General features: G+C 48.9%; 1 protein-coding gene across 3 annotated transcripts in view; it reads right to left on the bottom strand.

Moving 5' to 3' along the window:
- Window positions 1–17,683, bottom strand: part of LOC137435359 (uncharacterized) — a 452,519-nt gene that overhangs the window by 98,237 nt on the left and 336,599 nt on the right. For all 3 annotated transcript variants that reach the window (XM_078784413.1, XM_068129070.2, XM_078784414.1), the window contains exon 2: window positions 1,017–1,168. In XM_078784413.1, the coding sequence (XP_078640539.1) occupies window positions 1,017–1,168 (152 nt within the window). The remainder of the gene's footprint in view (window positions 1–1,016; window positions 1,169–17,683) is intronic.

The following is a 17,683-nucleotide window of genomic DNA, read 5'->3' as shown; positions in this document are numbered from 1 at the left end:
TGGTCCTTTTCAACCGAGGCCTCCAGGTCTGCCCTCAGTTTTCTTTCTCCTCCACGCGCTTCTTTGCACTCTGTCCATGGAGAGTTCTCCGCTATCTGAGGCTCTTCTTCCTCCTCCTAGCTAGGTGGCTCCTTCCACTCTCCAAAACCACAGGGTGATCCCAGTTTGGGCAAATTGCACCCAGAGAAAACCACGATCAATGTCTCCTCCAAAACTTCTGTGACCCAACTTGCTCGTCTTTCTTCCACAGGAGGCCTCTTTTCTGATCTCGCTTGAGTTCCCTCCTTCCTCTTAGGTGGTCCTCCTCTGGCCACACTTACTTCCACAAATCAACCACAAATCATCAGCAAGATCCAAACAATCATTAGCATCACAGTTGATAAAAAAAGCCTTCCTTTTTTTTCCAACAGCTTCGTCTGAAACCGTCAGTTTGGATTCAGACCAGGTCACTCTACCTTGGACATGCTGCTCCTACTCTCCCAACAATGGATGGACGCCTCACTATCAGACACGAGATCAGGGCCATTGTTCTGGACACCTTGCCCACAGAGCGGCCCCAATTAAAAAAAAAAAAAAGTACATTGGTACTTCTGGCTCCACAGCACACTGTGCCATGATGACTGGCACACAATGGTTAGACAGATCGTAATGGCTTTCATGGGAAATATTCACATAGCCCCACCCACAAACAAGAGATGTTTACTCATACAAAATTAATATGTCTACCCTGTCTACAAATTACATAATGCTGCCTCCTCAGCTTCACATGTAACGACTTACTCTGCCAGATCTCTGTTACATGGCAATCTAAGCTACTCAAAACACATGGACAATTCTACACTTACGACACTTTAGCTATAAACCCCCCTTCCCCTTTCCATGCAACAATATTAAATCAAGTGGACAATTTGTCTGATATTACATTAAAACAAATGAGACAGTTCAATTTTTGATCAAGACTGCTTGCTGATGACAAAGTTCATTTTTGCAATGGTGATCTTGAGCATTTGCCTTACCTGCAGCCAAACGTACACGGCACTCGGAATCTGTAAGCAATTCCAAGGCCATTTCCTGCAGATGTCCGACTAAGTCTGCCCAGTCAATCTCCATATTTTGCATTGGTCGAAGCTGCAGCAAGAGGGTTTTGAGGCCAAGAAGAGCACCTTGCCTAAAAATAAATAAAAAGTACATGATAATTTTAATGAATACATACAAAGCATACATTTCAGCTAATTTGTCTTTATCAATTGAAATGTAGACCGAAGCAAGACTTCTGAAACTATAAAGATGAAATAAAACAAATGACTGAACTGGTATAACTTGAAACAGGTGCTCCCTATGAGAACGGCAAGGGGGAGGGGGGAGCAACTAAAAATTGTAGGCACCATCTCAAATTAGTAAAACGCTCCAATCCACACCCTGAGTACAACAACTACGTTTCAATGCATCTCGCCCAACAAACAAACAACCTCCATTCAACCACGGTGCACCCGCATCCTCGTATGCATATCCAATTACGCACCTTGTGTTTGTTTTACTATGTCAGAACCTCCAGAGATTACATCACAATTTTTGCCATCTATCTTGGCAATGATGAATGGTCCAGTATTTGGAGGGTCTCAGTGGAACATGGTACAACATGTTTTGTACTGAAATTGATTTTGTTTAATTGATGTTTAAGTTAAAATGTAGCGGAGCTGATTTAAACATATTTTTCTTATCAATGCTAGTCTGATGTCGGGTTGTGGGTTTTATTTATGAAATACAATAATGATCATATATGTATACATATATATCTACTATATAACTATTAGAGAGCTGTTGGTCTGTCTGTGTGTTTGTGTGTGTCACCATTTTTCTCAGAGATTGCTGAACGGATCTTTGTCAAACTTTCAGAGCTTCATTAGTGAGTGCCTGTGAGTGTTTTAGGCAAAAAAAAAAAAGTTCGTTTTTTTGGATTTAAAAAAATCACTTGATAGTGCCTAAGCCTTTTTGATAAATGACAGTTATATACAAGTACACATTCGCATAAATAAATACAAAACAATCACCAGACATTTTGACACAAATAATAAAACAATTCTGGAAGCGGTCGAAGTTGGTGGTAAGGCTTCATCAATGATCTCTCTGACTCTCTTGAAAATCCTCTCTATCTCTTTGCTGACGACTCTACTCTCTGTCGCTCCATTCCTCATCCCTCAGATCGGCAGTCTGCAGCCTCCTCACTCTCTGCAGACCTGGACAAAATCACAGACTGGTCAAACAAGTGGGACATGTCTTTCAATCCTGACAAATCTCACACTCTTACAATGTCTCTCCGAAAGGACCGACTGGACAACCCTCCCATCTACTTTCTCAACAATCCTCTCCAAGAAGTTCTGTCGCTCAAGCTTTTGGGTCTCACTATCTGCCATGATCTTTCTTGGGAAAACCACATTTCCAAGCTGGCCTCCAAAGCCAGTCGCCGACTGGGCATCCTCCGTCGTGCGAAGTCCTTCCTTGGCACATCTGAGCTCCTCACCACATACAAGGCTTTCATCCGCAGCTCAATGGAATACTGTTCCCCCCTCTGGGCTGGTGCTCCTGCCTCACACCTTGCTCGGCTTCACGCTGTTGAGGCCAAAGCTTTCAGAATCATTGGAATCTCCTGCGATGTAGTCAATGCCGAGGGCCTTTCACTCACTCACCGCAGGCAGGTTGGTGGTCTTTCTGTCTTCTACCGACTCCTCTCCGGCCTTGCTCCCCCAGCTCTCTCTGTGCTCTGTCCCCCCAATATTCCTTCAGGTCGCACAAGATCTGCCTGCAACCCTCTTCTGGTTAAACTGCCAAAGTCTAGGCTCTCTGCTCACCTTCACTCTTTCATTCCCCTTTTCTCCCGCCTCTGGAACAAACTCCCCCACTCCCTTCAATCCCACTCCTCCCTCCAGGTCTTTAAAACAGCTGTTCACCACCATCTCTTATCTTCCCCCATCGAAAACCTTGATCTTTTCTACCCCCGGTAATTCACCCCAGAGTCCTTGCAGTGTTCATATGTTTTAATCCTCTCCCACCTCCCCCCAAGTCCTCCCGATGTCCCTGCTCTCAAATGTTGTGTTTGTGTCCTTCCCCCTCTCTTTTGTGTCCTTCCCCCTCTCTTTTGTGTCCTTCCCCCTCTCTTTTGTGTCCTTCCCCCTCTCTCCCCATCTTGTCTACCGCTCCCCTTGTTTTTTGTGTTTTGTGTGTCGGTTTGTCTTTTTGTGTGATTAATGTTAGCTCTTTCACGAGCCTCGATCTTGTATACAAAAAAAAAAAAAAAAAAAAAAAAAAAAAAACGCCCCCCACCCCACCACCCACCCAATGTAATGAGTTGTTGCTGTTTCAGACTGATGGCCTGTATTGGCCGCAGTTTAGTGACAGCGTTAACCCTCATCATTACCTGCATCCCTTTTTTGTCCATCTCCACCTACTTTCTCCCTCTGCCCTGATGTTGGCATTTTCCCTTTCTCCTAATGTTCCCTTTGTCATGTTGTGTCCTGATTTTACATTGATAGGCTGTGTGAGGCTAGGTGCACTGTGATTGGCTCATGGCAAGATTATCGTATAGCCTCATTAAAAGCTCATATTTGAAATCTGATTCAATATTTTTACAATCGGAACTCATTGCCTAATTAATCAGTAATTTTAATTAAGTAATTTTGTTGAAATCTTGAGTAAAATCAGAAAAAAATTAGGGAAAAACGATTTTGAAAAACCCGATATATAATTCAATAATACACTCCATGGGATGCATGGTAAAATTGCTCCAAACAAGTGTTATAGTCACAATACCCATGAGTTCCTTGTAAGTTTTCTCTTCAGTGTGAAAAATGCCAGCAACTATTAAAAGCATCATCAATTGTCGGATGGTTGCAGCCAATCGGCGGCACAGACATTCAGAGGCACACAGTTTGTGTAGGCCCCACTCCAGTAGTTGTTTTTTGTTTTGTTTTTCGAGGCATCGAGTAATCAAGCCAGGGTTCTGTGCTTATGCACAGCCCATGTTTTTTGGGTTTTTTTTGGAATCAATCGAGGCTGTGCTTATACATCGCTCACGTTATTTCTTTTTTATTTCGGAATCAATCGAGGCTGTGCTTATACACCATGAGTTTCTGCATTTCACATTTATGCCTGAAGCACTCCAAAGAAATCCTGCCTAACATTTTGACCCTTTCATGCCTAGTATCCCATTTCAACCTGTTTCTTTCCGATGAGTTTTATTCGCCCATCAGTAACGAGTATGGGTACATCAAGTATAAAAAATAAAAGTGACAACTGAATAGCGAAAGTGAAAAAAAATATGAAAAGGAAACAAACCATTTGAAAAGGATAGACACAGACATATGGAGAGGGGTGAGAGGAGAGGGGAGTCGGGGAAGGAGAGAAACGAGGGGGAGACTTTTGCGAGCTTTTGCGTCACTAGGGATGGGTATTCTTCCTAGTACTAGAATATACTAGAATTTTTTTTTTGCATCCCAAACCTTCCTGAGAGTTCCCTAATTTCAACGTTTTGGCATAAAAAAAAAAAAAACATTTATTGAAATCCGTTAATCCGTTCCCAAGTTATAACATGACAAACAGACACAAACACGACTCTTTTATAATATAGAAGATATATTTGATCGATATACTCTATATGGGCTTTGAACCTCATTTTGATATTTATATTTATTTTTCATTGGTATACTATATGGGATTTCAACCTCGTTTTGGCATATATATATATATATATATATATATATATATATATATATATATATATATATATATATATATATATATATATATATATATATATATATATATATATATATATATATATATATATATATATATATATACACACACACACACATACACATATATATATATATATATATATATATATATATATATATATATATATATATATATATATATATATATATATATACACACACATACACATATATATATATACATATATACAGTCACGTGAAAAAGTAAGTATACCCCATGTAAAGTTTTGACTTTTTCAACATATTTCAACATACAGCTATTTGATCTTCATTTCAACAATATTGATAGATAAAGGTGAATGAATGAATGATCGTTTTAAGGCCATTTTCCCCGCGAGAGCGGGCGTTAGACTTGCAGGTCCCATGACAATCATGGTTCCCTGTTTGAGGCAATGTTTTTATGGCCGGATGCCCTTCCTGGCGCCAACCCTTGGTCGCCTCTTACGATGTGCAGGGATACGGTGTACCTATTCTAAGCAGGGGTACACACCGGGATCATTCATCCCAGCAAGCTGGTACTAAATTTGCCGACCTCGGAAGCATGACAGGCTGAGTCAACCCCCTGGTGTTAATTCAGCGATCGACCAGGATTCGAACCCAGGAACCTAGGATCCCAAGCCGGCACCTTAACTGCTAAGCCAACACCAGGCTATTGATAGATAAAGGTGATATTGAAGTGCGCGGTGCTACGCGCGCGACTTGCTACCAAGGAGGAAGCGGACAACGCGGTAAGTTTAATGTTCTTTATTAAAAGAGGTCACTGTCGCACTGGCGCGCTCCGGGCTGCGCACCCGGTGTATATCCTGAGGCCACGCCTACCCCTCGGCGTGGCCGCCACCCACTTGGTGCGCGGAATGATGTCACCACGCCAGTGAGCTTCCGTGTCCACCACACGCGCCCCCCCAGAATTCCCGCGCACCTGGAGGGCCAGTTTGCGGGGCAAACGGATGACCCAGCCGAAGCGCACTCTGGCGACCGGCGGCATCCGGGGTGCAGGGATGCCAGGTGGGATGCCCCCGGCTGTACCCGGGATGGGTGCCGGACTGGGGGGCGGCGTGCCTGCAGTGCTGGGCGATGCCGGGGGTCCGCCCGCAGGGGGGCGGCCCCGACGTGGGGGCCGAGCCACCGGCGGTGGGTGGTCCACGTCGAGGTGGGCCGGCTTGAGGCAGTCTATGGAGACCCGGTCAGGAGTGCCGCCGATGTCCAGGGTGAAATGTTTCACCCCGGTCTCCAGCACGCGGAAAGGCCCGTCGTACGGGGGCCGCAGTGGTGTCCGGTGGGCGTCGTGCCGGACGAAGACGTACTCCGCGGTGCGAAGCTCCGGGGCGACGTGTGTAGGAGGGTGCCCGTGGTCAGCCGTCGGCACCGGGGCGAACCTCCGGGCGGTCTCCTGCAGCGCAGAACGCTCCTGCGCCGCGGACCATGGTGCCCTGGGGTCGGGGAGGAACTCGCCCGGCACCCGCAGCGGTTGTCCAAAAACCAACTCCACCGCGGAGGCGCGCAGGTCGTCCTTGGGCATCGTCCAGAGGCCCAGCAGGACCCAGGGGAGCCTGTCGACCCAGCCGCCGTCGCGGAGGGTGGCCCGGAGCGCGGCCTTCAAGGAGCGGTGGAAGCGCTCGCACAGGCCGTTGGCCTGGGGGTGGTAGGCCGTGGTTCGGTGCAGCTGGACCCCGAGCCCCCGCGCGACCGCCCCCCAGAGCTCCGAGGTGAACTGGGGGCCGCGGTCGGACGAGATGTCCGAGGGGGCGCCGAACCGGGCGACCCAGGTGGCGATGAACGCCTGTGCGACGTCCGCCACCGTCGTCGTCGCCAAAGGCACGGCCTCCGGCCAACGGGTGGTGCGGTCCACCATGGTGAGGACATGGGTGAAACCCCGCGAGAGGGGGCAGAGGTCCCACCAGGTCCACGTGAACGTGGTCGAACCGACGTTCTGGCACCGTAAACGGGGCCAAGGGGGCCTGGGTGTGTCGGTGCACCTTTGCGCGCTGGCACACGAGGCACGTCCTGGTCCAGCCGCGGACGGCCTTCCGGAGGCCATGCCAGTCAAACTTGTCGGCGACCAACCTCTGGGAGGCCTTCGTGCCCGGGTGGGACAGGCCGTGGATGGCGTCAAAAACCTGGCGCTGCCAGCCTGCGGGCACGATGGGGCGAGGCCGCCCGAGGGAGACGTCGCAAACGAGGGCCGTGCCCGCGCCGCCGAAGGGCACCTCGGTGACGCGGAGGCCCGTGACGGCGGTCCGCAAGGCCTGGACCCCGGGGTCGGCGGCCTGGTCCGCCGCCATCCGGGCATAGTCGATGCCAAGGTGGACTGCGTGGGCGACGGCCCGGGAAAGGCAATCGGCCACCAGGTTGTCCTTTCCCGTGACGTGCCGGATGTCCGTCGTGTACTCGGACACGGCCGCGAGGTGACGCTGTTGCCGGGCCGACCACGGCTCGGCGACCTTGCCCATCGCGAAAACCAGCGGCTTGTGGTCGACGAAGGCTGTGAACGCACGGCCCTCGAGCAGATGGCGGAAGTGCCTGACCGCCAGGTGAAGCCCAAGCAACTCGCGGTCGAAGGTACTGTACCGGAGTTCGGGCGGGCGAAGCTGCCGGCTGAAGAACGCCAGCGGTTGCCAGGCACCACGCACCCATTGCTCGTACACCGCGCCCACCGCGTAGTCCGAGGCGTCGGAGGTGAGGGCGATCGGTGCATCGGGCGCCGGGTGCGCGAGCATGGTGGCGTTGGCCAAGGCGAGCTTCGCGCCCGAGAACGCCGCGTCCATCTGCCAGGTAACGTCACCTTTGCCCGGCTTCCCTCGAAGGGCCTCGTGTAAGGGGCGCAGGAGCTGGGCGATGCGGGGCAGGAACCGATGGTAAACGTTTACCATGCCCAGGAACTCCTGGAGCCCCTTGATCGTGCGTGGGCGCGGAAACCCCTTCACCGCCTCCACCTTGGCCGGTAGGGGGACGGCCCCGTGCCTGGTGACGCGGTGCCCCAAAAAGTCGATGCTGGTGACGCCGAACCGGCACTTGGCGGGGTTCACGATGAGGCCATGCTGGCCCAGGCGTTCGAAGAGCGTGCGGAGGTGATGAAGATGCTCTTCGCGGGACGCGCTGGCGACGAGGATGTCGTCCAAGTAGACGTACAAAAAATCCAAGCCGCGCAAGACGCTGTCCATTAGGCGCTGGAACGCCTGAGCCGCATTTTTCAAACCGAAGGGCATCCGAAGAAATTCGAAAAGCCCGAACGGCGTGATGACAGCCGTCTTCGGGATGTCCTCCGGCCTGACAGGAACCTGATGGTAGCTGCGCACGAGGTCCACCTTTGAAAAGAAGGACATGCCCGCCAACCGGGCAGAGAAGTCCTGTATGTGGGGGACGGGGTAGCGGTCGGGGGTGGTGGCGTCGTTGAGGCGCCGGTAGTCCCCGCACGGTCGCCATCCCCCGCCGGGCTTGGGCACGATGTGGAGCGGCGAAGCCCACGCGCTCTCGGAGCGCCGCACGATGCCGAGCCGCTCCAGCGTGGCGAAATCCGCTTTCGCTACCGCGAGCTTCGTCGGCTCGAGGCGGCATGCCCGGGCGTAGACCGGTGGCCCGGTGGTGGGGATGTGGTGTTCCACCCCGTGCTTGACGGTCCCCGCCGAGAAGGTCGGCCGCGTGAGGGCCGGGAAACCCGCGAGGAGGCGGGTGAATTCGTCCGCTGCCGGAAGCGTACAGATCAACCTGGCCGGAACCGAACCGCTCAGCAAGCCACTCGGCGAGCCGCTCGATGAGCCGCTCTGTGAGCTGCTCAACGAGCCGGGCAGCGCGCACGCGAGCGAGCTGAACGTCTCAGCCTGGACAATCCTTCTGCGCTTTACATCGACCAGTAATCCATTCGCACATAAGAAGTCCGCGCCAAGCAGTGCCATGGGCACGTCGGCCGTAACGAACGACCAACGGAAAACCTGCCCTCCGAACCGCAGGGAGAGACAGCGTTTTCCGTACGTGCGTATAGACGTACCATTGGCCGCAAGCAACGCGGGACCTCGGCCCGCGGTTTGCTTGTCGGACGTACCGGCAGGGATGACACTCACCTGCGCTCCCATGTCGCACAGGTAACGGCGCCCGGACAAGGTGTCCGTTATGTACAGAAGGCTGTTTGAATTGCCGACGCTCACAGTTGCCACCGAGCGTTGGCTCGCCCGTTTCCCGACCTGCCGAATGAGCACGGCGGGCGACACTGCCGAGCCTCGTGGCCGAACTTGGCGTGGAAGAAACACCAGGTGGGCGGCTGCGGCGTCGGAGGCCGCGGCTTTCTTCGCGGCGGCGGCGGTGGTGGTGGGCGGGGCGGCGGACACGAGGTGCGGTGCATCAGGGAAAGCCTCGGGAGCGGCGACCGCGCCAGGACTCGCCTGCGTGTCCAAAGCCGCGTAGTATTTGTCGGCCTCGGCAGCGAGCGCACGGGGTTCCGTTAACGCGGAACCGGCCAAAGCGAGGCGGACTCGTGCTGGCAGCTGGCGTCGAAATAACGCCCGGAATAGAGCGTTTGGGGTTTCGTCGCCCATGAGCACCAGCATATGATCCATACGGACCGACAGTCGCGTGTCCCCGATCTCGGGGAGGTCCAAGAGGCGATCGGCCCGTGCGTCCACCATAAGGCCGAACGTGGCGAGGAGGAGACGCTTGACCGCCTCGTACTTGCCGTCGGCAGGTGGATCCCTTAGGACCGATCCGACGCGCGTGGCCGTGCCGGGCCCGAGGGCGGCGACCACGTGGCAGTACATGGTCTCGTCCACTGTGATGCCTCGAAGTCGGAACTGGGCTTCTGCCTGCAGGAACCAAACTTCGGCTTGTGACTCCCAGAATTCGGGGAGCTTGATGGAGACTGCGTTGGTAGCCATTGTTGCGGCGGTTTCAGGTGGTCAGCGACGGCTGACTCGAATGTCGGAGGTCACCAATGAAGTGCGCGGTGCTACGCGCGCGACTTGCTACCAAGGAGGAAGCGGACAACGCGGTAAGTTTAATGTTCTTTATTAAAAGAGGTCACTGTAGCACTGTAGCACTGACACTGGCCTACCCCTCGGCGTGGCCGCCGCCCACTTGGTGCGCGGAATTATGTCACCACGCCAGTGAGCTTCCGTGTCCGCCACAATATAATATAACAAATATCATGAAACATTTACATTTTGTAGTCCATTGTATAATTTAAATAAACATAAATGCAAATTTCGCATGTGGAAAAAGTAAGTACACCCCATGAAATGTTTTTTCTCTTTTTAACATATGTGGACATATCAATATTTGATCTTCATTTAAACAGTATCTATCGATAAAGGTGATCTAATTGAAAAAAAAACAATCATAAATTGACTTTGCAATAATTTATTCAACAAAAAATTAACAGAGATGCCATTTCCTTCTGTGGAAAAAGTAAGTACACCCTTGGCTCTAATAGGTGGTATTGCCCCCTTTGGCAGAAACAACCTCAAGTAGGCGTTTCTTATAACTGTCCACCAGTCTCTGACATTGACTGGGAGAAATTTTTGCCCACTCCTCCATGCAGAATTCTTTCAGCTGTGCGATGTTTTAGGGGTTTCTTGCATGCACAGCTCGTTTCAAATCCCCCCCACAACATCTCGATGGGATTTAGATCCGGACTTTGACTTGGCCATTCCAGAACCCTCCATTTCTTTCTTTTCAGCCATTCCTTGGTGGATTTACTGGTATGTTTAGGGTCATTGTCATGTTCCAAGGTCCACCTTCGGTTGAGCTTCAACTTTCCGACAGATGGCCTCATATTATCCTCAAGCACCCTCTGGTACAATGAAGAATTCAGAGTGGATTCTATGATGGTGAGCTGCCCAGGCCCTGATGCAGCACAGCTGCCCCAAACCATAATATTTCCACCACCATGCTTTACAGTTGGTATCAGGTTCTTGTGGTCAAATGCTGTCTTTGGTTTTCGCCAAACATGTCTTCTGGTACTGTGGCCAAATAGCTCAACCTTTAACTCATCTGTCCAGAGCACATTGTTCCAGAAGTGCTGGTCTTTGCCGAGGTGTTCATTGGCAAACTTTAGTCTTGCCCTGATGTTCTTTCTGGACAGCAAAGGTTTCCTCCTGGCACACCTCCAATGTAGATCAAATTTGTGCAGCCTCTTTCTCATGGTAGACTCGTGCACTTTGACATCAACAGTGGCAAGAGCTACCTGTAGGTCCCATGATGACATTCTGGGGTTCTTAGAGACTTCTTTCAGCATCTTGCGGTCTGCTCTCGGGCTGAACTTGCTGGGGCGGCCTGGCCTGAACAAGTTGGCAGTTGTTTGGAATCTTCTCCACTTGTAGATGATCTTCCGGACAGTGGAATTATTGATTTCGAATTGCTTGGAGAACTTTTTAAATCCCTTCCCAGACTCGTAGGCATCTATAACCTTCTTTCTGAAGGCCTCAGAGATAGTCAGGTTCACTATGTCAATAAATTATATTTCGTTCAAAATCATGGTAGATTTGCAAACCTATACATTTTTGGAAAGGCTATAGCATAAGGAAACTAAAAATCAATGTTTACATTTGGAGAGATACCTGTATGGCGGCCATTTTGAAAATCCAAAATGACCACTGTAAAATACATATTTTGTTCTATTTCTGCCTCTAATTACCCTAAAAACTTTTTAAAATATACTAAACCTATATTTTCAGGGACAAGGAATCCAATGAAAGTATCAAATTAGTGCTATGGGCAATGGTAAGACACGAATCAAAGGTTTTGAATTGCAAAATACTGTCTTTATATTCGCGATAAGTTGCATAATCAAATACATGTTATCATTTTGTACAGGCAGTTAATAACATCAAAATGTGTCACAATAATTCATATCACCAAACATACACAGGCAGTCAGCAAAATCATATATACACATGCAGTCAGTATAACTTCACATCTACACAGGCAGTCAATGACAAAATATACACAGGCAGTCAATGGCATCAAACATACACGATTACAGAATATGCCATTTAGAGTTCGTCATCACTGTCCTGTGTGTCGTATCCGACAATATAGTCCGCATCGTTTTCACAGTCCGTTCCACACAAGCAAAGGTCGGTCAAATTGATTGGCAAATCGAATTGGTCGAATGGTCGATCGAAGCGATTGGTCGAATGGTCGAATGGTCGAATGGAATTAGTCGAATTGGTCGAATTGGTCGGAATTGGCAAATGTAAACATTGATTTTCTGATTTTCCATGTAATAACGTTTCCAAAAATGTATAGGTTTGCTAATCTACCATGATTTTGAACGAAAAAACATAGTGAACCTGACTAAGAGCTCTTTTGATCTAGGCATGGTGACGCTGCACACTTCAACAACAAAGAGCAAACCAAACTAAATATCTGAGGTTTAAATAAGACAGGTTCCTCCAAGATCCTCTCTAACGATGTTCTAATCATTTGCACCTGAGCTGGTGCACCTGATTCTAATTTTAGGTATTTGAAGTAGTGATAAATGTAGGGGTGTACTTACTTTTTCCACATGCGAAATTTGCATTTATGTTTATTTAAATTATACAATGGACTACAAAATGTAAATGTTTCATGATATTTGTTATATTATATCACCTTTATCTGTCAACATTGTTGAAATAAAGATCAAATAGCTGTATGTTGAAATATATTGAAAAAGTCAATACTTACTTTTTCACGTGACTGTATATATTAAAACAAGGTTCAAATCCCATCTCGTATACCAATCCGGGCTTGGTATAGCCAAAGGGGGCAAATCCGGGCATCTCGTATACCAAACGAGATGACATTTGAACCTCGTTTTAATATATATGTATTTGATTGATATACGAGATGGGATTTGAACCTCGTTCAAATATATACTAGTGAGGTACCCGTGCTATGCACCGATCTGGGCTTTATGGCAGAGTGGCCAGACAGAAGCCAAACAGTTCAATCTTGGTTTCATCAGACCACAGAATCTTGTTTCTCACAGTCTGAGAGTCCTTTAGGTGCTTTTTGCAAACTACAAGTGGGCTTTCATGTGTCTTTCACTGAGGAGAGGCTTCCGTCTGGCCACTCTGCCATCAAGCCCAGATCGGTGGAGTGTTGCAGTGATGGTTGTCCTTCTGGAAGTTTCTCCCATCTCCACACAGGATCTCTGGAGCTCAGCCAGAGTGACCATCGGGTTCTTGGTCACCTCTCTTACCAAGGCCCTTCTCCCCCGATTGCTCAGTTTGGCCGGGCAGCCATCTCTGGGAAGAGTCCTGGTTGTTCCAAACTTCTTCCATTTTAGAATTATGGAGGCCACTGTGCTCTTGGGAACCTTCAATGCAGCAGAGATTTTTTTTTTGGCTTCTCCAGATCTGTGCCTCGACACAATCCTGTCTCTGAGCTCTGCAGGCAGTTCCTTCGACCTCATGGATTGGTTTTTGCTCTGATATGCATTGTCAGCTGTGAGACCTTATATAGACAGGTGTGTGCCTTTCCAAATCATGTCCAATCAATTTAATTTACCACAGGTCGACTCCAATCAAGGTGTAGAAACATCTCAAAGATGATCAAGAGAAATGGGAGGCACCTGAGCTAAATTTCAAGTGTCATAGCAAAGGGTATGAATACTTATGTCAATGTGACATTTCAGTTGTTTTTTTAAAATAAATTTGCAAAACTTTCTAAAATCCTGTTTTCTCTTTGTCATTATGGGGTATTGAGTGTAGATTGATGAGGGAAAAAATGAATTTAAACGATTTCAGCATAAGGCTGCAACATAACAAAATGTGAAAAAAGTGAAGGGGTCTGAAAACTTTCTGAATGCACTGTATATATATATAATATATATATATATATATAATATATATATATATATATATATATATATATATATATATATATATATATATAAATATATATATATATATATTGTTACGGTCCGCGGTTAAGGATGTTGTTTGCCGAGCGGAGGCGCCGCGGCCGAACAGTTTTTTTCCCGACTAAACCCGATTCACCCAGACGTTGGCCGTATCGCGCCACAGCTACTCAATATGGAAAAGACTAAGACGACGAATGCAAAGAGGAAGAAGAAGAAGACGTACAGAAGAGTAACGGGGTTTATTATTATTTACACACACGTAAGCAAAAAGAGCAGTCACGGGTATTTACAGCGGACATGAAAAAACCAGGTAACACAGTGCAAATTACTAGCTTATACAGACTTAATTACCTACCCAGGACAGAACAAACAAAGACGACTCACACGGGGAATGATGATAGGAATTGGCTGGAAGGAGAGGAAAGTCCACTGGGTCTGGCAGCACGAATCGGCGCGTTGGGCAGCTGCCGTTCCTTCGCGGCCCTGCTCCGAACTGCCGTCCAGGCCCCAAATGGCTGGCGAGCGTTGTGGCTGCTGGGGATGCTGCTGCTGCTGCTGCTGCTGTAGACGCTGCCGCTGGCGAGCAAGGTGACGAATAGCAGGCTTTTGCGCTTCCCTGGATGACCTCTGCTTTTGGACCTCACAACTCAGCTCTTGTTATAGCTCATCTCTTAAAAGCTCATCTCGTAAAAGCTCATCTCTCCTTTCAGCGCGTCTCCCTTGGACCTTTTTGCGACTCTCTCAAAAGCTCCTCTCCTTTCTCAGCCCATCTCATGTCTCTCTCGGGAACGTCCCGCCGCGGGTTATATAGGCCCCGCCCCTCAACCTTTTCGAACCTCCTTGCTGTTCCTTTCCACACCCTCTCCAAGTCCAACCCCTTGTTTGTGGTTGGTTGAGTGGGGCTGACTCACTCCTCCCCTCTCTGACGAGGTGGGGACCCGCCTTTCTTCCCCAACCCTGCCTCGTGGTCAATGGCGGCAATTGGAGGGGACGTAATTGGCAATCGAGGCTTGGCAATGACGAAAAGGGGGAAATGGAGGTTTTTGGGAATGGGAATTGAAGGGAATCTATCTCTTTGGTTTGGTGCAATGGAGTGTCATTCTAATGGAAGACAAGGCCTTACTCTAAAACACATAATAAAGATATAAGCTACTGAACAAGGGTCTTATAGTGTCCTGCAATGTGGTGTTTCATGGAATTAACTACCGGGACGCCCTTTTTACCTTTACACAACTCTGGAGGCAGGAGGGGCCATATCCAACCAATGTTACACAACAATTTACCACAATACAATACACACAATCAAAAAAATGCAATCCTCATATCCGCAACAATAAATATATTTATATATATATCTATATATATATATATATATATATATATATATATATATATATATATATATATATATATATATATATATATATATATATATATATATATATATATATATATATTGTTGCGGATATGGGATTTGCATCCATCCATATCCGCTTGTAAATATTCCCCTATTTCCTCAATACTTCCCAACTATCCCCAATCCCCCATTCCCTAGTCCCATTTTCTATAAACAACACTCTGTAGACCCGACCTCCCCCTATTTCCCCCATTAAATGTCGTGCCCAGGTTCACCGCATCTCATGTAAGACAACTATAGGACATCTTGCTAGTTATTCTTAGTCTATGTCAGTTAAGGACACGTTTCCATTAATTCTGACCCTTCGTTGCACCAGAATGTGATTGTATGGCACCGTTAGGAAGTTTAGGACCTCCCAATACCTCCCCGCAGCTCTTCCTCACGGTTCAGCAACAACAACAACAACAACAGCAACGGCAGCGGCGTGCACAGGGAGTGCGCGTCCTCACTCCGGCTTGGTTGGTAGGGGGTGTTGGGAGGGCACGAGGCCTTCCCAACGAGCCGCCATCGAACATGTGCTCGACGGGGTTACCAAATAGGGGCTCCCTGTCAGCTCCTCGTCAAGGGCGGAGCCCGGTAACCCCCGCACCCAATGGAAGTGCCGGACCAGCCTCAGGGGGGCGGAGCCAACCAGCCGAGGGCATGTCACTCCCCGCTGAGCATGCGCAGGAAGAGGGAGGTGACGTCAGATGCGCGCTGAGCTTGAAGCAAGAGAGACGTCCCTTCCGAGCGCTGTGACACCTCCCTGCATCTCTTGGACCGTGCTTGATCCTGTCCCCGAGCCAAGGTGCACCTCGTGCTATCAACCTACCTGTCCTCCCCCTGCCATCAATCCCTGTGTAAGTCAGCCTTGTTCCGTTTGTCTGTGGTCTGTCTGGGATAAGATAAGACTGTAATTAAGTGCCTATCTCTTCTGTGTCTTTACCTCACTACCTTGTAATCTACCCCCTTTTCTCCACCACTGTAATTATACCCTCCTCCGGAGCTGAGGTCTTGAGAACTGTACCCCTTGCGTCGTTTCATCTATCCCAGTCGTTGTGTCCTTTCCATCATTGATTTAGCATAGCGGATTTGGCCAACGTTTGGGTGGAATCGGGTGAGTTGGGGAAGAATCGGGGGAACTGTTAGGTCGCGGCAATACCACCGCTCGGTAAATAACATCTTAACCGCGTCCGTAACAATTGGTGTCGGGAGTGAGATACGGACCCGAAGCGCGCTTAACGCGCTCAAAATTACAAGTCACCGAAATTTGATTTTGTTTTACAAAACCCGAATTTTGAAAGTCGCGCTATGGGAGATCAAGACGGCTGGGTTCCGGTAGAGGAGAGTGAGGCAGGGTCGATCCAGGACCAAATTGAGGGACATGAGGAGAGCAAAGCAGTGAGGGCGGCAGGTTCGCAAAATGGCGTCCTCGCGCACGAGGTTACGGGCGCGCAAAATGGCGCCTCGCACATGGCTACGGCGACCGCGCCCACGACCGTTACAGCGCCGCTGGTGGATTTGAACCTTTTTTTATACAAATGAAGGCCCTTATGGACAAGAATGGAGCAGAATTGGAAAGCAGAATGATGGGGGTAATGAGGGACGGAGCGAGGGCTCAGAGTGAGCAATTGGGGGTAATGGGGAACCGGATGGATGCTCAGAGTGAGCAAATGAGGGCTGATAGTGAGCAATTGGGGGGCAAAATGGGAGAAATGGGGGAACGGTTAGAACAAAGGATGGGGTCCAATAGCGAGAAATTGAGGAATGACATGGGGGCCCAGATCGGAGGGTTAGGGAGTAGAATAGAGGGATTAGACAATAGATTAGGGGAAATACAGGAGGGGTTAACGGGGGTAGAAAACAGAATGGCCGCTCAAGAGAATCAAATGGAAGGGATGAAAAAGGGGTTAGAGGAGTTAGAAAATAGTATGGAAGGCAAATTGAGGGACATGAGGGACCAAGCGGAAAGGGAAGTTAAACAAATGGGGCAGCAGATAGAGGGGGTCAGAATGGGGGTAGAAACTAAATTGGATGCTCACAGGGAGGAAATGGAGCAGATGAGGGTGGCATCTGGGCAGGAGATGCAAGTGATGGGAGAAGAGATCAGAAGAGGTGTGAGTGAGGAGGTCAGAGGAGTGCGCGAGGAGGTGAGGCACTGTAAGGAGCGCATGGAGAAGGAGGTGAGAAAGGGGACTGTAAAATTGCAAGGTGGTATAGAGGAGTTGACGCTGGGAGTAGAACAGCTGACAGTGGGACAAAAGGAGTTGGGGGACCAGGTAAAGAAGAACACAGCAGTAATAGAGGGTTTAAAATCGACACAGAAGGAGATGAAAAAGGATGTAGGGGTAATTTAAAAAGAGTGTCAGATGGTACGTGAGGGACTGACAACGAGGTTGGACGAGGTGACAGAGGTAATGGAGACGAAGGACCGGCAGGTGAGGACGCACATAGAAACGGTCAAGGTGGCCTTAGAGGACGAGCTTGAGGAGACGCACCGGGAAATAAGAGGTGAAGCAGAAATTAGAAGAAGTGGAAGAAGGGGTAAGCGAAATTAAGAAGCGACGGAGAGGGGATAAGAAAGAGATCAAAGAGGAAGTGAAAGAATTGGTCCAAAGTCTGTGTTCGGATCGTGATGATGTGCTCATTAACCGGATG

The sequence above is a fragment of the Myxine glutinosa genome, chromosome 9, assembly GCF_964187855.1.
Source record: "Myxine glutinosa chromosome 9, kmMyxGlut1.1, whole genome shotgun sequence".
NCBI classification, from domain to species: Eukaryota; Metazoa; Chordata; class Myxini; order Myxiniformes; family Myxinidae; genus Myxine; species Myxine glutinosa.
The sequence above is the reverse complement of the archived record's forward strand: the minus strand, read 5'-3'. Positions and strand labels throughout refer to the sequence as shown.